General features: G+C 46.8%; 1 protein-coding gene across 2 annotated transcripts in view; it reads right to left on the reverse strand.

The window, feature by feature from the left end:
• Positions 1–26,666, reverse strand: part of PRKCB (protein kinase C beta) — a 329,464-nt gene that overhangs the window by 133,669 nt on the left and 169,129 nt on the right. For both annotated transcript variants that reach the window (XM_063099401.1, XM_063099400.1), the window contains exons 4-5: positions 21,217–21,328; positions 18,375–18,503 (exon numbers count right to left, since the gene is read on the reverse strand). In XM_063099401.1, the coding sequence (XP_062955471.1) occupies positions 18,375–18,503; positions 21,217–21,328 (241 nt within the window). The remainder of the gene's footprint in view (positions 1–18,374; positions 18,504–21,216; positions 21,329–26,666) is intronic.

Consider the following 26,666-nt stretch of genomic DNA (forward strand, 5'->3'; position numbering starts at 1 on the left):
CTGTCAAGCCCTGCAGTAGAATATAAGCTCCATGAGGGCAAGACTTTGTCTTGTTCTCTGACAAATTTCCAGTGACTAAGTCAGTGCCTGACACATAGAAGATGTTCAATAGTAATTTTGTGGAATGAGTGAACTAAAAATGGTGGTGCACCTGTGCCGCAGGTGTGTGCAGGTAGAGAACCAGAGGGATGGTGTCAGAGAGCTAAAACCTTCCCAGGAAGTCAGAGCCATGAGATAGTGAAATGAAATAGAGACAGAACACATCATTAAAATATATAGGATTCAAGCACCTGAACAAAGAGTTAAAAGAGTTAAAAATAGTGTCCTCCAAGGCAATAGTTCTTGAGTGTGGTCCTGTGGAACCTGTTGGCAATTCAAATTCTCATTCTTTAGTTTCTACTGAATCAGAAACTCTGGGGGTGGGACACTCTCTAAGTGGTTCTGATTCAAGGTCAAGCTGGGGAAGCAGGACTGGGATGGGGGCAGGGGACATTGCTGGTCACCATAAGTTCTTCAGTGCACATTGGGTTCTTTTTAATTCTATGTCTATGCTAGTTTGATAAAATTAAACAGAAAGAGTTTAAAATGTACCAATCATACCTAATTTTTGGTATTTCTGATGCTTTAACATCTCGGGGCCTTGCTGACTCTGGAGAGACTGCCCCTCCCAGGGCTGGACAATTTCTAGAGACAGTAAAGGACTCACCTGCAAGTGCTCCTTTCATATGCAAACTGGCCAATCCAAAGGCCATACTCCCAACCATCTCCTTTCTAGGGCTCTTAGACTCGAGGCCACTATTGCCCTGCCCTGATCACTCCAGGGCCAGGTACCAGGCAACTAGAGAGACAGCCCCTACCGTCTGGAGCCTACTGAAATCATTCAAACTTGCCAGTCCTAAGCCTGCTGACCCTGCCTCACCTTTTCCTTCCCATGGAAACCACAATTAAAGGCCCTAGCCCATGTTTCCCTCCCACTCCCTCTGCCTCCTGGCAGACCCTGGTGCTCCCCCATGTGGCCCTATGTGGGGTGGCATGTCCCCTCCTCTGGGGAACTGTGAGTAATAAACCATCTTTTCAATGGCAGTCATCTCCTGAACTGCTGGCCTCACCATACCTGAACAATAATAAAAACTACATTTTAAAACAAGAAAATGAACAGGAAGATGGGGGAGGGCAGGAGAAGGGGCACAGACCAAACACAAAGAGTGGAGTCAAGGAGGTGATGTCTGGAAGAAATGTGGAACAAGAGTAAGAGGATCTAAAAAGCTTTCAACATGGCCCTGGAGCAAAGAGCCACATCCAACAAGATGAAAGTATCCAGGCCCAGCCTCAAGTCTGAAAAAACAAGCCCACAGAAGCTGGTGTAGTAGGCGTGAGAAGTTTAATGACTTTAAACCCAAGATAAATCAACAGCGTGATATGGCTGGCCTCACCCCGAGCCCCACAAAAAAGAATAATGTCACCTTAGGATACAAAAAAGAGATTTTTGTTGTCTAGGACAGTGTTTTTTTTTTTTTTTTCTTTCTCCAAATGGTGGGTCATGACACATTTGTCAATGGTCAGTGAAATCAATTTACAGAGTAAGACCATTTTCTTAAAGGAATAGAACAGAAGAGAAGAGTACAGAAGAGAAGAGAATAAATCACAGTGCATAGCTAGCATAAGGAGAGGTAAGTGTTATCCCATGACAGTTTGGTTTCAGTTGTGAGTGTGTGCTTGCTTGTGTGTGTGTGTGTGTGTGTGTGTGTGTGTGAGATATGTAAAACCTACTTCTCATGGTGGACAGCAGTCTGAAAAGTTTGAAAGCCACTGATCTAGAATGAGGAAGGTAACAATCCCTCTCTCCTCAGCAATTCCTGGAGGAGTCTCTTTCGCTCTGGGCATCGTGCTTCATGAGGAAGCTACTCTGACTGCAGCACAGTCAGGGAGGATTTCTGGGTCGGAGGAGAGGATGGGATACTTGTCTATATCAGGTGGTGCTAGAAGTTGTGGGTGGTGGGTTAAGAATTTGATAACAAGTGGCTGAAAGAGTTGGGACAGCCTCACTTGGGAATTAAAAGATTCGAGGGCACCTAAGAACTGTCTTCAAACATGTGGAAGCCTGTCGGCACACCTATACTGAAGGACCCAAGGGATGAAACTAGTAGACGCTTCATGAAATTAGTCAATGTCCACTTTGCAGCTCCACGTGCTTGGCTTCTTGGATTTCCCTCTAACTTGAACTTGTCCACCTGCACCTCCGATCCTCCAACTCACCCAGCCAGACCTTCCCATCCCCAGCTTCTCCAAGCTTGTTTGAGGCCTCATTTCTACAGTAAATCTCTTATTCCAGATACTCACAGTGGCTCTGATTCCATGGATGATACAGGGGTCCAGTGAGGCTCAGCATCTATGATGCTAAGCTGGGAAGCTGCTTCTGCCATGAAGACCTGCCCCCTCCCCATGCTCAAACCACTTCATATCCGGAAGTTTTCCAGTATAACCTGAACACCCCATGAACACCCCTTTTTATTAAGTGAGAACACTTTCTCAGGATACTGCTATGAACTTGTTTTTATCCCTCTCTCTCTCTCTCTCTCACCTTCTGCATGTCTTCAATTCCACTAGTTTCAGCTGCCCCAGAGCACTCAGGGAGGCAGGGCAGGGTAGTGGTTAAGGGCACAGGTCCTGGAATCAGACAACCCAGGGTTTGAGTCCCAGATGTGTCACTTAACAACTGGATGACTTTGAATGAGCTACTTAACCTCTCCACGCTGCAGCTTCTTCACTTGAAAAGTGGGGGTGTGGCTTCAAAGATCTGAGATGATAATTACACAGAACGGTCCCCTCAAAGCACCTGGCGTGTGCTTAGTAGATGTTGGCTGATTGCAGAATTGGAGCAGCGTCTTAACGTGACAGGCCTAGAAACCAGATTCCCTGGATGCCTCAGTTGTGCAGATAGCACCTCTCAGGCCATTTTAGGTACAGTGATGTGGCCAGCAGAGCAGTCCCACGTGTGTTGTAAGTTTTCCAGGATACACTGTGCCAGAGACAGTAGTGCAGAAATAACAAGAGCTGCCATTAATAGCTGTGGCTCTGACCAAGCTCTCTCTGCTGCCTGTTACAGTCAGGGGCTTTAGGAGGTTGAATTTCTCCCCAAGGAAACCATATCCTGACATAACCACTTTGGGAGAAAATAAAAAGGTTACTAAATAGAAAACTCCAAATGATGTCCCTCATACATACCAGGTGGTGTCTTGAACCCTGTGCATGTATGACCCATGGAATTCTCTCAGCATCCCTATGAGATGGGCACTCCCACTATCCTCATTTTGTCTTCCTGGGTTATCCAGGTATTCCTCACCTTCCAAGAAGAGAGGGTTTCTGGCATCAAATAACCATCCCCGGCCCTACCACAGTGAGGTTTAGAGAGCAGGCCTTCTCCATCTGTCCACCTCTCAACAAAATCTTTCTGCAAAAAGACAGGCTGAGCTGAAGAAGTGAAATTACTCCTGGCCTGACAATTCAGCAAACATTGGCTCACATATTCTCAAAGGAGCAAAACAGGCTAGCAGGAAGCATTGGGGAAAATGGAACTCTAAGAAGCAATGTCCCCATCAATAAAAGGCAGCTGGGGCCTCAGCCTCAGTTTCCTCTTCTAAAAAATAGAGAGAAGATTTTCAGTAACCGCAAAAAATTGTTAGGAGAATTACATAAGGAAATGCTTGCAGAGTTCACAGCACAAGCCAGCCACAGAGAAAGAGTTCTAGAAAAGGTATCTGCTAATATTTATTATGTACCATCTCCCCTCCATGACGTCTTCAGTAGCAGGACAGACAGTGCTCAAGAGTGTAATTATCTGGGACTGAATACTTAGGTTCCAGGCAGAGCTCCACATCTTCCTCGCTGTGTGGCTCGGGCAAGTTATTCAGCCTCTCTCGCTGTGCCTCAGTGTCCTCATCTGCTAAACGGACGGACCATTCATAATTCTCTCACAGGGCGGTTGATAGGATTTGCTGAGAGATGCCCCAGAGCTGGGACCACATGGTGCACGACCTCTTCTGCCCACCTGCCCAGCACAGTGCCTGGACCACGGGCGCACTCAGTAAGTGTTAGCCATCGACCTTCATCTCTCCTCTACCCTTCTATCTTGTGCCCATCCTGCCTCCTCCAGGGAACTACCTGGAATGTTTCCAGCCCCCTGCTCCCTCCCTTATCTAAACTCCAATCACAAGAAACATTCTGACCCCATAGTTCTGAGGCACCAGGAAAAAGATGAACTGGTCCTCTCCATGGCCTTGATGCCAAACTATTCTGGACTTGTGCCCTCAAACCACTGCAGGAGAGCTGGCTAGTTAGTTCAGCTGGTTACCGCGCAGCCTTATAACACCAAGGTCATGGGTTTGGATCACTGTACTGGCCAACCACCAAAACAAACAAACAAACAAACAAACAAAAACACTGAAAGATAAGACAATGGATTCCCAACACTGAGCCATCTCCTACCTCTGTCTCCCTGGCATGCCGGGTGTCTCTGATGTCCTAAGACTTCTCATAGCCTTAAACCATATCTTCCCAACACCTGCCCTCATGTGTTGGAACCTGACAGGAATATATTGGGTGCAAATTCTGCCTCTTCCACATGCTGCCTTGGTGACTACAGGCAGGAGCCCAGATCCTTTAAGGTTTGGTTTCCTCCTTTGCAAAATAAGGAAAATAAAATGACTGCCCTCATAGGGCAATTGTGGGGCCTAAACACAGCGACCTTGCATAATGTCTCCTCCAATACTCTTGGGATCTAAATCCCCCTGCACTCAGAAAGAAACTAAACCCACCTTGGGGCTCACAAGGCCTACCTGGCCCACCCTGTCCACCCTCCAGCCTCGTCTCCCCCTCCCCCATCACTAGGCTCTGGCCACGCCCACCTCCCATCAGTTCCCGTGACACACAAGCCCACTTCGAGCCTCCCTCCAGCCCCCCCGCCTCCACTGTTCCCACTGCCTGGCAAGCTTTTCCCTGGCACTGTCGGCAAGCTGGCTCCCTCCTGCTTGTCCATCAGGTCCCAACTAAATGCCATCATCTCTTGCTGATGACATGCAGGTCACTGGCCACCACTCTGTCACATCACTCTACTATATTTTGTTGCCCTTATAGCCTTTATCATTTCCTGGAAGTGTTTAGTTTGCTCCCTGTTGCTCTCCCATTATTAGAAAGAGTGCAGAGGCCTCTGGTCTTGTTCAGGACTGTAAGCAGTGCCTGGCACACAGGAGGCACCCAACAAATATTTGTTGAAGAAGTTGGGGAGTCAGGATTTGAACCCAGGCCTCACTCCAAAGCCCATGTTCAACCCCTGCAATCACAGACTATAATGGCCTGTAACTAGTATAGACTTGCAGCAAGCCAATGAACAAAGCAAGCTGGAGGCTAGGAACTGGGAAGCTCACCCAGAGGTCTGTCCTGTCCCTCTGGGTATGGAAGACAAAGGCAAAGCAGGGAGGAAAGGCTCTGGGAAACTTTCCATGCCTGGCTCAGGCCAGGAGCGCAGGCTGCTCGAGGCCAATGCCAGGACATGCATGTAGGTTCAGGGCCCCAAAGAAAAAAGATTCTGGCGCTGGCCATACTGACACCCAAGCTTCAGGACTGACGAAATGCCATGGCCAAGGTTGGACTGGATGGCACTCACCAGCCCGGGCCCACCCTCCTGCGGCGCCCCACACAGGAGCACAGCACAGGTGATCCTGCCACCTAGTGGACAAGACGCTTTCTCCACAATTCATCGTCATTGTCTACAGCAGGGCTGCTCAAATGTTCAAGTGTATACACGTGGCCTGGGCATTTTGTTAAAATGCGGATTCTGATTCAGCAGGCCTGGAGTGGAACCTGAGATTCTGCATTTCTAATAAGCTCCCAGGTGATGCGGATGTGTCTGGTCCACGGACCACACTCAGTGCAGCCAGGGCCTACAGTGGTTTCTGAAGTGGGAACATCCCCAGCTGAAACTCTGAGGCTTGGGAAGCCACAGGATAGGAAACGGGATCCGATAGGATACTGGAGTATTTAAAATTGTTTTAAGTCAAAAAATTTAGACCTGGAGGTGAGCCTGGGGAGGGGTCGGGATGAAGTGTTATTAGTTGTGAGCCTGCCAGACAAGAAGCACAGAGAAGAGCACAAAGAAGAGGAGATGGTTCCCAGGACACATGAGACCCACTAAGGATGTTGTTAGTGACAAAGTGACAAATGGTAAATAACACAAAGCTCAGAGAATAGGTCCAGTTCACAAGATGAATACTACACATGATGGGTGCTAGTCACAATAAAAACTCAAAAATACCTGGCTATGGTTTGAATGCCTGCCACCCCCACCCAAGCTCATGTTGAAATTTAACCTCAATGGAAAGTAGGGTCCTTAAGGGGTGATTGGATTGGGGGACTGTGCTCTCATGAATGGATTGATCCATTTGTGGAGTAATGGGTCGATGGTTTAATGGGTGGTCATAGGTGTGGTTCTGATGGCTTTACAAGGAGAGCAAGTGAGAAGGTTAGCTCTCTCTTGCTCAAGCCATTCTTGCCATGTGACACCCTGGTTACCACAGGATTCTGTACAGGGTTCCCATTGAGAAAAAGGCCCTCACCGATGTGTTCCCTGGATCTTGGACTTCCCAGCCTCCAAAACTCTAAGAAATAAATTTCATTTTCTTATAAATTACCCAATTTCAGGTATTACATTATAAGCAACAGAAAATGGACTAATGCATTCCCAGACAGGGCCTGGGCCAGCTCTGCCCAGGCTGAGAACCACCCAACAATCCTCCTCAGAGCAACCAAACATCTGTTACTGGCATTATCCATTCAATTTTTACTGCTGTTGTTGAGATTGTTTAAATTCATTTTTCCTACTTAGAGATTTTTCTGTTTTTATTTTGTTTTTTGAAAATTACAGAAGTGATATGTATTTACTTCAGCCAGAGAAACACTTGCAAGACATACAGAGATGATACCAGTCCCCCTCCCTGTCCGAGCCTCTCTCCATCTCCAAACCTTCTGCAACCCTAATGTTTACAACCCAGTTTGCATCCTTCCACACCTTTCTTCCTACCCTTATGAAATTATACAAACATAACTTCACACAAAGGAAGTGTCTGTTGCTTATTTCTTCAAAATGAGATCATACTAAATATATTTTTATTCAGCCTAATGATCTCACTTAATAACACCTCATAGATGTTCCTCCAGGTCAGGAGTTGGCAAATGTTTTTTGTAAGAGCTGGAGAGTAAATATTTAAGGCTTTGCAGACCATACGGGCTCTGTTGCAACTACTTATTGAATCTACCATTGCATCACAAAAGCAGCTGCTGACAATATGTAAACAAATGGTGTGGCTGCATTCCAATAAAACTTTATTTATAAAAACAGGCAGTGGGCCAGACTTGGCCCACAAGCCATCATTTGCCAACAGCTGCTATAAGTCAATATCTGTAGCTTAACCCATTGGTGTTTTGTTTTGTTTTTAATTATTTAGAATTTTCATTACTTAAACATTGTAAGTATTAAAATATACTATGAAGTATAATGTACATATGGAAAAGTGTGCAAATCATAATTGTACAGCTTGATGAATTTTCACAAAGTGAATATACCTGTGTAACCAATGCCCGTATCAAAAAACGAGCATGACCTAGAAGCCCATATGCTCATTTTAATTCACTGTTTTCAACAACTGCCTAAAATCTCATAAAATGGATATGCCCTAATAGGCTGATCCAATTTTTGCCACCACAAACAAAACATCAATAAACATGCTTGTTCTGTATGTTATTTCTTTTCATGTGGGTATTTTATTTCAACAGGATAAATTCCCAAAAGGGAAACTTGAGACTCAAAATGTGCATATGTATACATATTTTAATAGATATTGCCGGGCCACTTTCTCCAAAGTAAGTAACAAGTCACTGCCCTACAGGTCCTGGCAATGCCCCTTAAATGCAATTAGGCAGGCTCTTAGGAACGATGGTGGTACACCCAGCACATCCTGAGGCTGGGGGCCTCAGACTATGGCTTGGCCTTGATAATTCTCATGAGACTTAAGTGATCAGGGAAGAAAAGAAGGAACTTTGAGTAGCAAGACGTCAGCTTCCCTCCAAGTCCTCAAGTCCTATATCTCAGACTTCAATGTCCAGGACACCCACCTACAGCATCACAAGCTAACAGGATTCTAAGGAAGGGTGGGCAAGGGACCCTTGCCCTGGCTTCATGGGGTGTGTAGACAGCTATCTACAGTCTTCTCTTGGTATCCGTGGGGGATTGGTTCCAGGACCACCCTCAGTATCTCACGTCTCTGCTATAAAATGGTGCAGAATTTACACATAACCTATGTGCATCCTTCCGTATACTTCGAATCATCTCTAGATCACTTCTAATACCCAGTACAATGTAAACTCTATGTAAATAGATGTTATACTGTATTTTTAAAATGCGTATTATTTTTTATTGTTGTAGTGTTATTCTTTATTTTTTTCCCCCAAATATTTTCAATCCACATTGAATCCATGGATGTGGAACCTGCGGATATGGAGGGCCAGCTGTAATGTATTGGGAAAGATGGTGGTCAGTGTTCCACAGAGCTATGATTTAACGTCTTCATTACAAAAAAAACTGAAGAAAAGCAAAATAACATGGATGTCTTGCTGAGTTTATAAGGGAATTTACTCTCCAGTGAGTACACAATGAAGAGTTTTCAACAAACCTATTTTACTGCATTACAACTTCTTTTCTAAAAAAATCTACCAACTATTAACTATGATGTAGTCTAAGGGATCTTAGGTACCGAGGACACCCTGCGGATGTGCATGGGGTGTGCAGAGCATGTCTGCACACAAGGGGATTTCTCCGAGGACGGTGTTCACAGCTTTCATAAGATCCTCAATGGCAGCTGTGACACCAAAAATGAGGATTAACTTGATAGGGATTAGAGTGACAGTCATATGCATTTGTCAAAACTCAGCCATGACACTCGTAAGATATCAACCACTGTAACCTAAAAAGTAAAATAAATTGTAAATAAATTTGGAATTGTAGTTGATGCACATGCTGAAGTGTTTAGGGGAAATTGAATCGATGTTTGCAATTTACCCTGAAGGACAATTAATGTATGGACAGAGAGATCAAGCAAGTAGTGTTAATGGTAGAATTTAGGTGGTGGATGAAGGGTGTTCACTGTAAAATTCTTTCAACTTTGCTGTATGTTGACAATTTTTCATTGTGAAGTGTTCAGAGCAATTACAAACCGGCAGTATAGAAGGGAGGGGAGATACGCCAGAACTGGGTCCTATCTCCACTCCATGTATGGCCTTGAGAAGTAGCCCTCTCCATGGGCCGCAGTTAGCCCAGCCATTCCCTGCAGCACCTTCCATGGAGGACAGTGACTGTGCTGTACTTTTACAAACCGGGGCATCACCTGAAAGAGAGCCTTTGGGAAGGGATGTCTTTAAAGGCACAGACTGCCCTCTAGTGGGCCGCAGTGGCCTAACTCATGATCATGTTACCGCCCCGCGCTGATGCATGGCTGGGTAATAGTTTGAGATTTAATCTATCTGGATTTTTTTTTCACTACATTTCCCTTTTCCTTTTCTCTCTCTTTCAAGCAGAGAGCCAGCTCAAGAAAAGTATATGGCAGGACAAAAAAGCAGATACAGTCTTCAAGTCATTCTGGCTTTGTGTTCCAAATGCCCAAACCCTTAGAGGGTTAAAGAAAAGATTATATTAAAGAAATGGATATGTGGACACCGACTGTCTTGAAGAAAACTCAAAGGGCACTGAATTTTAACCTGACAAGAATGAGATTCTCCATGGCTGATGCAAGAAGAAAGTTGAGAAAATATTCCAATGGCCCCAAGAAATTGACAAGACCCCAGGTTGAGACATCTGTCCAGGTAAGAGGCTTGTCTTGTCCCCTGCTGTATGCCAAAGACCTAACTATGCTTGACAAACAGTAGAAATTTAATAAATATTGTAAATGAATGAATGAATGAATGAGAGACCTAGTAAATAAATTCTAGATGCGCTTACATGCCAGACCATAGAGAAGGGGGCCACACTCAGCAGGCCCCCACATCCCTCGCCGTTACTGCTCTCTGTGCTCCTGCATAACTTATTCCCACTGCCAGGAGCTAGACCACCTGGGCTCAAATCTGGGACCCACCATTCACTAACTGTGTGGCTTCTGGAAAGCTGCTTAACTGGCTTGGTGACTCAGTTTCCCCACATGTAAGATGACATGTATAATGTCATCCTAATACCTATAAGAGAGGATTGCTGTAAAGATTCATCAGTTGATCTATATAAAGCACTGGCACGTAGTAAATGCTCGATAAACAAAGCTGGTGTTATTTTTCTCATTTACACAAAGTTTGCCCCATCCGGACAACTCCTACAAACCTTACAGACTCAACTCAGCCTTGGCTTCCTTCCAGAAGCTTCAGGTGCCCCTCTGTGCTACCATGGTACAGTCACACTACTTGCCACACTGCAGTACAATCATCTATATCTGTCTCTCCCACTAGGCTGTGAGCTCCCTGAGGGCAGAGGCTATATTTCATTCATCACTGGATCCAGACCATTTTCCTGAATGAACAAATGAGAACATGAATGAACACCTAGAAAGCCCATCTCACCGTCTCACCTGTAGCATGCCACCTTTCCATACTGTAAACACGCAGTCACTCCAAACTAGCCCCACCTCTCACCTCTCACCTCACCCCTCAGGTACAGCGCACACCCAGGCCTGCCCTCCGGGCTTCTGGTATTGTCCCGCCATATTGGTTCTAGTAGGAAGATACCCAAGTGGAATGTCTATCAGATGAAGGCCTTCATGGGTTTTCTTGTACTCTTTCTACCTTGTTAGAGTCCTCACGACATCAAACACTTTCTCTACCTTGCAACTGCTCCTTAAATAATAAGAGGGTCTGGGCCGGCCCATGGCTCACTCGGGAGAGTGCAGTGCTGATAACACCAAGGCCACGGGTTCAGATCCCTACATATCGATGGCCGGTTAGCTCACTGGCTGAGCATGGTGCTGACAACACCAAGCCAAAGTTTGGGATCCCCTTACCGGTCATCTTTTTAAAAATAATAATAATAATAATAAGAGGGTCTTCTATGAGCCTTCAACAGCAGGTTCCTTTTTCCAAAGAGTGCCTGCTTTGAATACTCTTTTGGAATCTGACATGACCTTTGACTTTCCCCAATAGCCTGTCAAGGATTTTTGTCTCTTTGCTGCTCTTCTTCTTTTGATCTGTGGATGTCAGATATTGGGAGGGATTTAAATACCTCAATATTGGGACTGTGCCCAGGCTCTCCAGGGAATTGAGCAAGTTTGGGATCACTGTGACACTCCATCTACTTTGCAACTGGGGTTCATAGACCCCTGGGTTAGTGTCGCCACCACCAGACGAACTTTGAACTTCCCAGTCTCAGAGACTAACCGGCAGCAGCGGCAGCAGCAGAGGAGCCGGCGGCAGCGGCGGTGGCGGCGGTGGCAGCGGCGTAAGCAGCACCAGCGGTAGCGGCAGCGGGGGTGGGAGCGGGGGAAGCGGCGGCAGCAGAGCTGGTGGCAGCGGAGCCGGCGGCAGGAGCGACACCCTGTGGTACTGCCCCGTCACCCAGCAGCCCGGCAGAGTCCAAGCTGACCAGAGAGGTGGCTCCCCGGAGAGGCCCAAGACCCGAGGTAACCACACATGCAAGGCACTAGTGGCCAACTGAGCAGTCACTGAGGTAGCCATACCAAACTGGAAACCAGAGCAACATCTTAGTCAGTCAATAGTGTCAAACCTGTGGACTGTGAAACCCCCTACCACAATGAATAAACATCAAAGAAAGATACCAGAAATACGAAAAATCAAGAAAGTACACCGCCCAAAGATAATAAATCTCAAGCTCTAGATCCTATAAAACAAGAAGCCCTTGAAATGACTGACAAGGAATTTCGAGGAATAATTCTAAGGAAACTGAATGAGATACAAGAAAACTCAGCTAGACATCATGATGAAGCGAAGAAAAGTATACAGGACCTGAAGGAGGAAATGTACAAGGAAATCAATGTAGCAGAACTTGCCGAACTGAAGAAGTTAGTCAGCAAAATAAAAAACACAACGGAGAGTTTAACCAGCAGACTTGTGGAAGTTGAAGAGAGAACCTCTGAACTTGAAGATGGGCTGTTTGAAATAACACAAGCAGACAAAACAAAAAGAAAAAAGAATCAAAGGCATTGAAGAAAATCTGAGAGAGATATCAGACAATCTTAAGGAAATAGGACTGGACACAGACTTCATGAATACGACCCCAAAAGCACGGGCAACCAAAGGAAAAATAAACAAATGGGATTATATCAAACTAAAGAGCTTCTGCACAGCAAAAGAAACAATTAACAGAGTTAAAAGACAACCAACAGAGTGGGAGAAAATATTTGCAAAATATACATCTGACAAAGGATTAATATCCAGAATATATAAGGAACTCAAACAACTTTACAAGAAAAAAACAAGCAACCCAATTAAAAAATGGGCAAAAGAGCTAAGTAGGCATTTCTCTAAGGAAGATATACAAATGGCCAACAGACATATGAAAAAATGCTCAACATCACTCAGCATCCGGGAAATGCAAATCAAAACTACACTGAGATACCATCTCACCCCAGTTAGGATGGCTAAAATCCAAAAGACTCTGAACGATAAATGCTGGCGAGGTTGTGGAGAAAAAGGAACTCTCATACATTGTTGGTGGGACTGCAAAATGGTGCAGCCTCTATGGAAAATGGTATGGAGGTTCCTCAAACAATTGCAGATAGATCTACCATATGACCCAGCTATCCCACTGTTGGGAATATACCCAGAGGAATGGAAATCATCAAGTCGAAGGTATACCTGTTCCCCAATGTTCACTGCAGCACTCTTTACAATAGCCAAGAGTCGGAACCAGCCCAAATGTCCGTCATCGGATGAGTGGATACGGAAAATGTGGTACATCTACACAATGGAATACTACTCAGCTATAAAAACGAATGAAATACTGCCATTTGCAACAACATGGATGGACCTTGAGAGAATTATATTAAGTGAAACAAGTCAGGCAGAGAAAGAGAAATACCACATGTTCTCACTTATTGGTGGGAGCTAAAAATAAATAAATAAATTCACACACACACAAAAAAAAAACAGGGGGGGGAAGAAGACATAACAACTACAATTCCTTGAAGTTGATACGACAAGCAAACAGAAAGGACATTGTTGGGTGGGAGGGGGGAGAGGGAGGAGGGAGGGGGGTTTTGGTGATGAGCCACAATAATCAACCTCATTGTATATCAACAAAATAAAATTAAGGAAAAAAAATAAGATAATCATTGTAAAAAGGGAATATGGGAGAACATATACAAAAAATAAAATAAAAATAAATAAATAAATACCTCAATATTGGGAGTCCCTACGTCTGTCTGGTAGATGTTTCAGTCTAAGAAGGTTCTGTACAGCACAATACAATGGCAAGAACACAAAATGGGAGTCCCCAAAAGAAATATCAAATAAAAAATTGCTCTTTCTGTGTCTTTAGAACACTTTTGGTAGCTATAATCATGGATATGAAGATGGACGTGGATAGGTTTTGGGGATGGCTGTAATATGCATGGGAATGTAAATAATGGGACGTCAGTTGTTACGCTGATGGGGGATACTGAGTTGAAGGGGGTTGAATAAGATATTGTTACACATACGAAGACATGGGCTTCATGAACTTTCGGAGCATTTTACATCTCTGATCTGGACACTGTATTGCCTGTTCTCAGGATACTCCTGGGCACCATGATGTCAATACAGTTTCCTACAATTCTATAAGTCCCACCACACTGATGTCTTTTCTTCATTGTCTAGGGAACAAGGGTGTTCATGGCTCCAAAGGGTGGATCCCAGTCCCAGTACTATTTGCTATTGACCTTGGACCTGGTACTTAAGATTCTCTGTGTCCTGCTTCCTGTAAGAACAATGGCATAAACTGGATTATCTGCTGACCTTCTGCTCCTGACCTCAGAAGGTGACCGTCTATCAGGACCCTCCAGTTGTTTTTCCTTTTTACACATGTCCATTGATCCCACAAATGTTTAGTGATGCTCACTTTAGTAGGTGCTAGGAATAGAGTTGTGAACCAAAGCAAACACAGTCCTACCCTCATGGGGCTAATGTCTTGGGGGAGCTGCAGATGCTAATCAAACCCAACACAAAACTGCAACTGACACAAGCTTGAGTTCAGGACACCACGATCGTCCACAACAGGGAGAGGTGAGGGGTGGCTTCCCTGGTGACAAAAATGAGCTGAGATCTAGAGAAAGAGGAAAAGTTAATTGGTGGAGGAAGATAAGATGGCAAAGACAAGCATTCCAAACAACACAGGTGTCCTTTGGTGTGTGGCAATCTGGAGAGGACGAAGGACTAAAAGAAAGAGGAAGTAGACAGAGAAGAGAGAATGAGACCACATGCTAGATTTAGTCTGTCCTAAAGACAGTGAGAAACTATTGATGAGTTTTTAAAATAAGAATTGATCAGATTCCCACTCTGATCTTGACCCGCAAAAACCCTACAAGCAGATATTACAGCCTGGATTTCAGCAGACAAGAGAGATAGTGAACCTCCCACCTCTGGAGATGCTGGCATTTCCAAAGAGCACTCAGCATTCAGGGAAAATGTCAGTGCCCTGGGCTGGTGGTGGATGTAAATTCCTGACACAGCACATGCTTCTAGGGTCTGGACAAAGTGGGAGCAATTCCGCAGACACCACCAGGCCATTTCTGTCCTGGCACTTCTGGGAAGGGCCATACGCAACTTTTAGCTCTCTCTTCACTCCAATCTGTCTGGCCAAGATCAAGGAGGAGGGGCTTGGACTCCTGAGAGTGAAACCAGAAGGACACTCGGGAAATCTTGGGAAACCCAGGTAGGTGTCCTGGATGCTGTTGGATCCTGCCCAGCTCCACACTAGCCAATGCACCCACCCCCGGCTGCTGTGTGTTGGCTGTTAATAGTTCACAATTGCCCCCCCCAACGTGTCCAGAAAACTGCCCTCAGCTGCACAGAAGCCACCTCGCCTGGGAGGTTATCCCACCCTCCCATTCCATCCCCAGCAGCCTGTGGCAATGACTGACTGTATTAGTCTGCTCAGGCTGCTATAACAAAACACCATAGACTGGGTGGCTCATAGCTCTGGAGGCTGGAAGTCCAAGATCGAGGTGCTTATCACTGGGTTCCTGGTGAGGGCTCTGTTCCTGGTTTGCAGGTGGCAGCCTTTTCTCTGCACCCTCACTTTGCAAAGAGAAAGGACAACGACACTACCTCCAATAGGTGACCCAATATCAAAGCACTTGGAAAACCACAGACATCTATTAAAGTGCTAGCAGCTATTTAACTAATGATATCAGAGCTCTGAGCACACAGATATTCTTCCCCTAACTTTAAGGGAGCCCCAACTTTCCTCCCTCTTGTTATGGGGGGAATTGTGTCCCCCAAAAAGATATGTTCAAGTCCTAACCCCAGGACCTGTGAATGTGACCTTCTTTGGACATAGTGTCTTTGCAGATGTGATCAAGTTAAGATGAGGTCACACTAGACTAGGGTTGGCCCTAATCCAATGACTGGTGTCCTTAGAAGAAGAGGAAATTAGGACACACAGTCATGCAGGGAAGAACACTACATAGTAATGGAGGCACAGATTGGAGTTATTATGTGTCTACATGGAAAAAACACCAACGATTCCTGGCGACCAGCAGATGCCAGGAGACAAGCATGGAACAGGGTCCCTGAGAGCATTCCAAGAGGAACCAACTCTGCCAACACCTTGACTTCAAACTTCTATCCTCCAGAATACTGAGAGAATGTCTCTTGTTTTTTTGTTTTTTTGTTTGTTTGTTTGTTTTTGTCTTTTTCGTGACTGGTACTCAGCCAGTGAGTGCACCGGCCATTCCTATATAGGATCCGAACCCGCGGCGGGAGCGTCGCTGCGCTCCCAGCACCGCACTCTCCCGAGTGTGCCACGGGCTCGGCCCAGAATGTCTCTTGTTTTAAGCCCCCAGTTTGTGGTACTTTGTTATGGCAGCCCTAGGAAACAATACACCCCCTAATCATAGGTGTGTACTGGGACTGCCTGAGAATCATTGGCTTATGATCAACACTCTCAAGGCCAGAGCCTATCTATGATTAAGGGGGAAGACTTTGACCTTGAACTTGAAGGGATATTGTCTTGTACAATATAGGAACAAAGATTCCCCAAGGAATGCCCATAAGAGGTACCATAGCTTAATCGTAGAGGGAATTAATAAGGCAGTAGAAAGGGGCAAGGGAAGGAACTAAAATAAACTAAAAAGTAGCCTAGTACGTAGTACTTAAAAGTCGAACAGACCTAAGGGAGGAAGTGTATGAATCTCTAAGCCTGTTTCCTGATGCGTAGAATGATGACAACTTATATCACTAGAGTTGCTGACAAAATTTAAACAAGATACTGCCTGTAAGTGCTTCAAACGATAATTGACATACTCAAAAATTCAATACATGTTACCTATTTTATTATTACAGGTTGAGTATCCCTTATCTGAAATGCTTGGGACCAGAAGCATTTCAGTTTTGGGATCTTTTTTGGATCTTGGAATATTTGCATATACATAATGAGATATCTTGGGGATGAGACCCAATTCTAAACATAAAATTCATGTACACCTTATACACATAGCCTAAAGGTCATTTTATACAGTATTACAAATGATTTTGTGCATGAAACAAAGTTTTGACTGCGACGCATCATAGGAGGTCAGGTGTGGAATTTTCCACTTGTGGCATCATGTCAGGGGTCAAAAGGTTTTGGATTTTGCAGTATTTCAGATTTCGGATTTTTGGATTAGAGGTGCTCAACCTCTATTACGAATGGTGTGAGCTCTTGGACATATAACTTCTCTGAGCCTCAGTTTCTTCATTCATAAGGAATAATAGATATTTTGCAATGTCCTTGTAAGGACTGAAAGAGATACATGTAAGGTTTTGAGCATTGGGTATTCAATGTGTTCCATAAACGTTGGCTGCCTGCAGTAACATTTCTGAGCCAGTGTAGTTACTAGCGGATGACTCTAGATGGAAGCAGAGTCTTGTTTTTGCCCTTCTGGGACCAGGAAACCTAGTCAGTGGGGGAAACCTCTTTTGAACCTGTGACTGTAGGATTCTCCCTTGGGGCCCCCAAGCATCCCACTGAGGGGAGACTGGCAGCCACCTGCCTTCCTCTTGGAGGAAAAAGTAATGCCATGGAATGCACATTTCCTAAAAGCTTACTGGACTTCAGGAACTTCGCTTTAAAAAAGGAATTATACTTTAGAGGGACAGTTTTCAATTTGTACATGCTTTAACGTAAAGCCCCTCCCAACACAGTGCTCAGCACCTCAGAGCTACTGAACCATTCTGGGGCCTCAGAAACAGACCAGTTTTTACAAAATCAATCCCTTCCATGGTCAATTTCCCAAGTTACTGGTTCATAAAACCTTGTTCATATTAATTAGATCTATAAAGTCTGCAGCAGTTGGTGCTGCAAGCGTTTGAGAGAAAATTCCTTCTGAGGTTTAGTTCCATTCACATCTATTCAGTGCTGATTTTTGCCGTGGCTTGTGGCTGACATTCACCAGCCCAGCGCCACTGACTCCCAACCTCCTTGAGCCTCACGGGTCAGAGCCCAGTATGTCTCAAACGCTCTCTACGTGAACGGCAGACACGACTCTCCTCTCTTCCCCTCCCCTCACGGCATGTCTCCAGCAGGCTGCGCCGTCCCTCTTCCTTATTATTGTGAAATACTTTAGATGTGCCAGAATGTAGAGATAAATAAAAAGGACCAGTGTAGCTGCCGTCAGGTTAAAGAAAGAAATACTTCAAATACATGGAAAGCTCCAGGGTACTCCCTGGGTTCCACACCTCTTCCCTTCTCCCCAAAATGTAACATTCTTCCAAATGCGATGTTTATCATGAAGATTGTGTTTTTCCCACTGGAAAGTCTGGGGAAGAACCAAGCATCCCTTCTCGACTATCTGGATAAAGAAAACAGAACTGCACACTCCAAAAGATTCTGAGAGAAAGAGAGGGAACAGGAGAGGGAGAGAAGGGGAGTGGAGAATCCTATGAAAGTGAGAACCCAGGGCACTCAGGGGCCTCTCTCTGAGCTCAAACGAGCCCCAGGCTCTGAGAGCGTAGCTTTGAGGGCACGTACTTCCTACAGATGGGTGCCCACTGCAGGGAAGGCTGTCACGGGGCGCAAAAGCAGTGTCCTGGCCCCTCCTTGCCCCCTGTGACATTCCATCACTCCCACATCCCTCTCTGCCCCCAGGGCCACCTACCTACGACGATGAGGATGTCCCTGTCGATGTGGGCCTGGATATAGATGCGGCCACGGCGCTCCGTGTGGTCAGTGCCACAGAGGCTGGGGACGTTCATCACGCAGCGCTTGTGCACATTCATCATGCAGGCTGTGAGGGCAGACAGATGGGGCATGGCTCAGGCTGGCCGGGTGGGGGCCGCAGACACCTTGCCCCACCTGAAGCTGAGACCTTGAGCCAGGCTGAGGCCCACCTGCCCTGCCAGAATCTCATCGGACGGGCTTCTCCAACCTTTACCCCAAGTCCTGATGGACAAAGGAGATAGAACTTGTCTGTCCTCCCCAAAAGCCAACGGTGCAGCCTGAAGCAGGCAGCCCTCCACCCCAATGGCTGTGAAGCCAGAATCACCGACTTCAATGCCCATGGGCTGGCTGGTCACACAAGTGAGGGACAACGTGGTTGTGGTGGGGACTTGGCCAAGCAGAGGACACAGCAGCCCCACTTGGGCACAGCCCTGTAGGACACCTGCTCAAAGCTGTGAAGGTTTTCCATTTTTTAAGGTCAGATTTGTATGTGACATCTCCTGATTTTTTAATATCGGCAGATAATAGGTTGTGTTCCCTGGAGGTGAGTCTGAGATACGGAGTTGCACTTTATGGGGAGTGCTGGGGTAGGGGTGGGGGACTGGCCCACCGCGTGGCGCAACTGAAGTGACCGCAATGGGAACTAGGAGCTGTGATGACCCTTCAGAGTTGTCCCCAACTGAGACAAGATGGCCTGGCCTCTGCACACCTGTGTCAGCAGTGGTTGGACATGAACCACCCGCTGGGAGGGTTATCACCCAGGGCAGTTCCTCACGAGGGGCGCCTCTGTGAACCCACAGCAGCTGGGGGACAGGCGGGCCTTGAAGAGGGACCTGGGTGGACCAGAGTGCCCCCCACAACTAATCACAAGAAACAATTTAGACCCGAGGTAAGACGAATGAAACGTGTCTATAAATGGAATCTCAGGTGTTACATGATAAATACATGCAATGTTGTGGCGGATTCCCCTAAGGTGTATCCCACAACGGCTGCTCCAGGAGGGGTGCCCGGAATCCACTGCTCTCCAAGGGGAAGCTAGTTCCAGTTTCAGAAGTTGGGGGAGAGGCTGGGGCACCCAGTACAGCAGGGGACAGGGGAGGCTGGGGAGGTGGCAGGAAGATTACAAAAGCTGGAAATGAGTTACGGGCAGAGATGGATGGAGGGAGAGGGACAGGCCCCTAGGACTTGAGCTGAGCCCAAGCCCCAACCCCTGTCTTTGAGGCAGGGCACTGTCCCCACATTTGGGGCACCACATGCAGTAAGAGGAACCAGTGTCCTGCAGGCAGAAGACACCAGCCTCCCTCCGTCTCCCTCCCTGCCGGGTCATGTGTCTACCCAGGGGCCCGTGCACCACGTGTCTCTGGATCTCTCTGTTTCTGTGTCTCTGTCTCCTCCCTGTTTCTGCCCCCCACTTCTGTGTGTACCTCCAGAACCTGGCCACATCTGTGATGAATAGTCTCTTCCACTCTCTGCTCTCATGTCTGGTCTGACTCTCCCTCTCCAGCTGTGTCTCTCTGCCTCCCCCTGTCTGTGTGTGCGTCTCTGTGCATCTCTCCACATATGTGTTTCTGTCTCTCTCCATCTCCATCTCTCTGTATGAGCCTGTGCGAGGGCATTTCTCTGTATCACTTTCAATCATTTTGTCTGTTGGTCTGTCTGTTTGTCTGTCCCTCCTTTTGCCTGAGTCTCTCTCCTAGTTTTCACTCCCGGTTGCACCCTGTGCCTGGGCTGTATGTGTCCATCTGTCCCCTGTCCGTGTGTGTGTGTGCGTCTCTCTGCCTCTCTCGCTCTCTCCCACCCCATCCATGTCCACACCCCTGTCATCCTCTGCCCCTGTGATTCTCTCCTTCTGTCCTCTGGGCCTAAGGACCCCTGTGATGGGGCAGCTCTGGCCTCGTGACTGCTCAGCCAACAGGCCTCTGGGAACCACAAACACTTCCAGTCTCCCTGCCCCTTTGCAACCACAGCTCTCAAAGCCTCCTGCCCCTCGCTCCCCTGTCCCTCAGGCCACTCGGACCTCTACTTCATGGAGTCCTGTCCCCACCTGCCTTTCCCCATCCAGCCTGGCCAGAGCATCACAGACCTGCAGGTGCCTCAGGGAGGCAGGTCTCTATGCAAAGAATGTATTAGGCCCACACATGATGTTGACAACAGTAGGTGTGCACAGCTGCAGGAACAGTCCTGATTTGTCCGTGCCTCTGTGTCTACACCAGGGGACAGTCCCCTCCCACAGTGTACACCTCACCACATGACTTGCTTTGACCAGTGCAGCAGGAGCAAAGACACAAGAGGAGACTTGAAGCAGGTTTTCCAAAGAGACTTGCCCTTCTGAAGCTCGGTCCCTGTATCCTGCGTGTGAGCAAGCCCAGGCTAGACTACTGCAGATGAAAGACATGTGGCCCAGCCATCCTCATCACCCAGATAATGGCCAGCCATGCTTCTGGACACACAGGTGAGGCCATCCAGGCCTAGACAGCCCCCCAGCCAACCCGCTAGCCCACCACATATGCAGGAATAAGCCCAGCTGACATCAGCTGAGCCCAGCCCAGACCCACAGGACTGCCTTGCAGAGCCATGAGCTAAATAAATGGTTATTGTTTTAAGGCACTGCATTGTGGGGTTGGGAGGATTATTAGGCAGCAGTAGGGAATGGTACCCCACCCAGCGCTCGGGAGAAAGTGCTACAGAGTTGGACCACAAACCATGAGGAAGTGGCCCCTCTGTTGGTTTTGCCAGTCAGGATACTCCCTGGGTAACACACCCAGGGGACATGTACTTACTGTCACACTTCATTCCCTGGTGGATGAGGCCATACAGCAGGGACCCACAATGGTCACAAAACGTGGGGCTGGAGTATGTGTGGATCTTGAACTTATGTTTGCTTCGGGGATCCTAAGGTCAAGAGAAACAACAAAAGAGACCAGCGTTAGTATGGCATGCCAAGGGCTGAGTGTCAGTGCAGCATGCCAAGCACTGAACTTGGCCCCCAGCCTTCATCAGACCTGCTGGGGCCATCAATGGAACCCTGTGCCCAGGTGCAATGCTGGATAAACAGTCAAATGAATGAATGACTAAGACAGCAATGTCTCCCATTCCGGCCCCAGCACACGCTCACTCTGCCTGCAAATCCCCTATCTAGGTCCACCTGAGAAACCAACCTACCATCTCCTGCCTGTAGCAAAAGTGGCAAACATCAATTAAACAGGCCTCCTTGGGTAGAAACAGTATATTCTCCAAGCAAGCTTCTGAAGTGATCTAAAACCCAAGTCTGGGTGTGAAACTTACCTGCTTAGAGGCCATTTGCCAGTACCTCATCCCCTACAGAATGAAGTTCAAAGCCCAGCAAATAGTTGCAAGTTGTGGCAGAGACTGCTAGTTTTCCACCAATACACACTCTTTGCTTTTTTTCTCAGTAAATGGGTGGCTTATTAACTGAGAAACATTAAAATTCCAATCAAGATATAAACTTTAGCACAAAACACTAGACAAATGTAAAATACTGTTATTAAAGTCACTTACAGAGAGAATGGCATTTTAGGAAACCTTCAAACCTATCATGGAGGTAGGCCAGGAGACCCAGAAAGAAACAAGTTAGCATGAGTATTTAAAATCACCTTGGACTGTACCTGAATAAGTTTGGGGAAACTATACAGTAGCCTTAAATAATTTAAGGGAGATTACCCTTCTCTTCTTTACTAGCACCGTGTTATATTTTTATGGGAATTTGTCGATTCTTCCCTTTAATAATAGAACTCTTGAGTTTTAGTGGAGAGCACGACCACCTATGGCCAATGGGATGTATGTGCTTCAGAATCACTCCTTTAAAAGGAAAGTGGCTGAGCCCCCCTGGCCCCTTCTCCCCTTCCCACCAGCTGGAAGATGGTAAGAACTAGAAGTGACCATCTTGGACCCAAACTTGGATCCATGTGTGGAAATGACAAAGCCACCTTATCCGCCTTAGACTTCATCCCTTTGGGCTGCCACCCAAGAGAAAACCTAACTTCTGTCTTAGGTCACTATATTTTGGGTGCTATTTCTTAGAGCAGCTTATGTGGTTCCCTAACTAATAAATAAACATGCCCTTCACAACCTGGCAGTGTTGTGCAGTCGTTAGAGACACAGACCTTGGAGCGTAACCTGCCTGGTTTCTTCCCAGCTGTATGACTTTGGGCAAGGTATTTGATCTTTTTTGTGCATCACTGTCCTTTGTCTGTAAAATGGAGATGATAGTGCTAAGACTATCATTATAGTAGAAGACTGTTTGGAAGAATAAAAGGATTAACCCATGTTGAGATCTTACAACCACCTGGAACACAGTGAGCACTATAAGCTTCTGCATTAATATGACCTCTTCTCCATAGCAATCCCCAGCAATGCCCCCATGCACATGCTATGCTGTCAGCACACATGCCATGCCCTTCACCACCCTTTGGCTCTGCATCTTTCTTCTTCAAGCAACACCCCAATGCTCTTCTCTTTCCCGACCCAGCCCAAAAGTTGCTTGCTCTGTGCAATATAGTACATTGCTGAAGTTAATAACATGGGCCTCAGGTTCCAACCCAGTGCTGATCTGACTCCCCAGCTTTTCCTACGTGCTACCAATCTCTTCACTCACTCATTCACCCGTTCACATGTATTTACTGATGTGGCTGCAGGTATCTTCTCTAATCTTATATTCTAGTAACAGAGACAGAATATAAGTAACATATTACTAGTTCCAGTCAAGATGGTGGAATAGATGATTCCCAGCATCACTCTCTCCCACAAATCAACCAAATTTACAACTATGAAAATGTCACACCAGCCAACCTGGGGCCGCTAGAGCTCAGGGGAAGAGGAGAGACCTAGGGAGTTCATGAAGGTGGGAGAAACTATGATGAGAGAAAGAAAAAGCTGCTGAGCATTTCGGGCTGCGGCTGCTTTAAGGCTCGAGCTGATGAGTGCCTGGAGCAGGAGCCAGCAGAAGCTGCAGCTGTGCCCTTCGGATGAAGTTACTTGGAGGCAGAAGGAGAGAAGAGAGCCTTGGCGGCCCCCAGGACAGCAAGACCACTAATAGGTTTCCCATGGACCCACACAGGAGCAAGGAGCCAGAAAAGCTGAAAAAAGGGAGCCATTCAGAGGCCGGTGAGTCATCGCAAGGGACCGTTGCAGGGCCTGTCCCATGGGAAGTGTTTGCAGCATGGGTAGTGGGCGAGATGAGAACACCGGGAGAACACTGGGACACAGCAAGGACAGCTGATCTGCCCCCCAATCAGCACAGGACCACTCAGAGGAGGCTGGTCGGGAATGCAGAATTGCATGGGGTGCAGGTTGATGAAAACACTCAGACCCAGATCAGAGATTCTACAGAACACAGATCCACCGGGTCTCTGGAGAGCCAGAAGTACCTATAAGGTCAACCATTAAACCCTGAGCTGCACAAAAAGCCTTCCCTAGGGAAACAGCAGCAAAGCAGCAATTTAGCTCAACCACAGAGCTCAAGTACTGGTTCCCACAGGAAGTTCCCCCGTGTTAGAAGCAAAGGACAAAAAATTAGTTCTGGTCCAGGCACACCACCAGCACCTTGGGGCCTGCCTGGGAAGCAGAGGCTTGGATCTGGGGACCGGACCCCCCTCCCACTTCCAGGCAAACTGCAACAGTGCCTCGAGGCCAGCCCAGGGATCCGAAGTATGGAGAAGGGGACTGGACCCCCCTCCCACAACCAGGCACACCAAGCCAGTGCCTTGGGTCCCGCCCAGTGACCCGAGGCATCGAGCCAAGGACTGGACCCTCCTCCCACAACCAGGCACACCATGCCAGCAACTTGAGGCCTGCCCGGCACCCAAGGCAAGGAGAAGGGGAACGGACCTCTCTCCCACAACCACACACACCGCACCAGCACTTTAGGGCCCACCCAGGGACCTGAGGCATAGAAAAGGGGACTGGACCTCTCTCCCCCAACCAGGCACACCACACCAGCACCTGGGGGCCCGCGCAGGGACCCAGGGCATAGAGAAGGAGACTGGACCACCCTCCCACAACCAGGCACAACATGCCAGCACCTCGGAGCCCACTCAGGGACCCAGGGCATGGAGAAGGGGACCGGACCTCTCTCCCACAACCAGGCACACCAAGCCAGTGCCTTAGGTCCCGCCCAGTGACCTGAAGTGTGGAGCCGGGGACCAGACCCTCCTCCCACACCAGACACAAAACACCAGTACCTCGGGGCCCACCTGGATACCTGAGACATGGCACCAGTGCATTGGGGCCTGCCCAGAGACCCGGGGCATGGAGAAGGTGACCAGACCACCCTCCCTCAACCAGGCACACCAAGCCAGCTCCTTGGGTCTTGCCCAGTGACCAGAGGCATGGAGAGGGGTACCGGCCACCCCTCCCACAACCAGGCACTTGGCATCAGTGCCTTGGGGCCTGCCCAGGGACGAGAGGCATGGAGAAGGGGACCAAACACACCCCACAACCAGGCATACCACCAGTGCCAAGGAGCATACCAAAAACAGCACCTCCATGTGGGTGGCCCACCACAGCCACCACAATAACCATGGCTGCTGCAAAAGCGGCTAGACGTCACAACCATCACGGAGATGGTCCTTCAACCACGAGTGCATTCACACAAGAAGAGTCAACAGCAGAGACAAGAAAAGAAGAGGATGTCTCTTTCCACAAAACAGAAGAAGCATCTGCTCTATTATAATATTGAGGGACCTGATCACATCTCTCAGCATTGGACATACCACATAGGCAACAAGTTAACAGAGTAACCATTATTTTTTCAGAAGCAAAGAAGAAATGTAGGGCCATTAGAGAGGGGAGGGAGAGGGAATGGGGGAAGGGGAGAGGTTGGACAAGGGGCATAAAGAATAATTATGATTTGTAACAATATATATGATAGTAATATTGATTTGATCAACATATCTCAATGTTCAACCCCCAAAATATGTATAAGCAATTTTGATTCAATAAATAAATTTTTTTAAAAGTAATATATTACTTATATTCTAGTAAACATATAGACACAATAAGTTGACTATTACATTATGTGCTATTAAAATGATGAGTGTTTCTCCTAGGAAAAGTATTTTCAAACTCTTAAAAATAATCCTATACCTACTAAAATTGCTAAAATTTTAGAAAATCAAAACTGACAATATCAAGTGCTAGTGAGGAGAAAACACAACTGGAACTCTCCTATGACCCAGTAATCCTGCTCCTCGGTGAAATGAAAACATGTTCCCACCAAAACCTGTACTTGAAGGTTTATAGACACTTTTAACAGCCCCAAACTAGAAATAACACAAATATCCTGCAAAGTGTGAATGGATAAAGCGTGATACATCCACACAGTGGAATATTTCTCAGCAATAAGAAGGACTGGACTACCGGTACATGCAACAACATTCATGAATCTCAAAAGCACTGTGCTTAGAGAAGGACATCAAACACCAAGGCTACATGCTGTGTGGTTCCATTTAGATGACGTTCTGGAAAAGGCAAAACTGTGGAGACAGAAAACAGATCAGTGGTTAAAAGGGGTTGAGAGTGGGAAGGGGCAACATATGGGAACTTTTTTTTTTTCAGTGATTGGAATGGTGTATATATCAACTGTAGTGAATTTTACTCTATATTTTAAAAGTGAGTTTTGCTGCATGAATATTATATCTCAATAAGCCTAACTAAAAAAATCCTCAGTTACTGAAGGTTTTTGTTGCCCTGCAGCAAAATAAGCTATAACGTTTCTTTCATGACATTCCAACCCCCTGTGGTCAGGCAGATGAAGCACTGGCCCTTGCAGAACTCCTGACCACCAAGTTGGAGAGGCTGGGTGCGCTCCGCTCTGGATGGAGAAGGACCCCAGCAGCTGCTTGTCCTTCTCAAGGACCAGGGTGCTAGCCTAGTAGTAACAGCAGTGCTTGGAAATCACAAAACAAAAATGAAAGGCTCCCAACTGGCAGCTTAACCAGCCATATCTCTGTCCCTGAGCAACAAGACTAAGTGTAACACATCAGGTTCCTAGAAAGAGTCCATGCTCTGTGCCACAGAGCATTCCCCATTTCCCCCTTGAGCACCTGCATTAAAGTTGGGAAAAGATGTTTCAGTTCCTTGTATATTCTGGATATTAATCCTTTGTCAGAAATATATTTTGCAAATATTTTCTCCCACTCTGTTGGTTGTCTTTTCACTCTGTTAATTGTTTCTTTGGCTGTGCAGAAGCTTTTTAGTTTGATATAATCCC

Source organism: Cynocephalus volans, chromosome 6, assembly GCF_027409185.1.
Source record: "Cynocephalus volans isolate mCynVol1 chromosome 6, mCynVol1.pri, whole genome shotgun sequence".
NCBI lineage: Eukaryota > Metazoa > Chordata > Mammalia > Dermoptera > Cynocephalidae > Cynocephalus > Cynocephalus volans.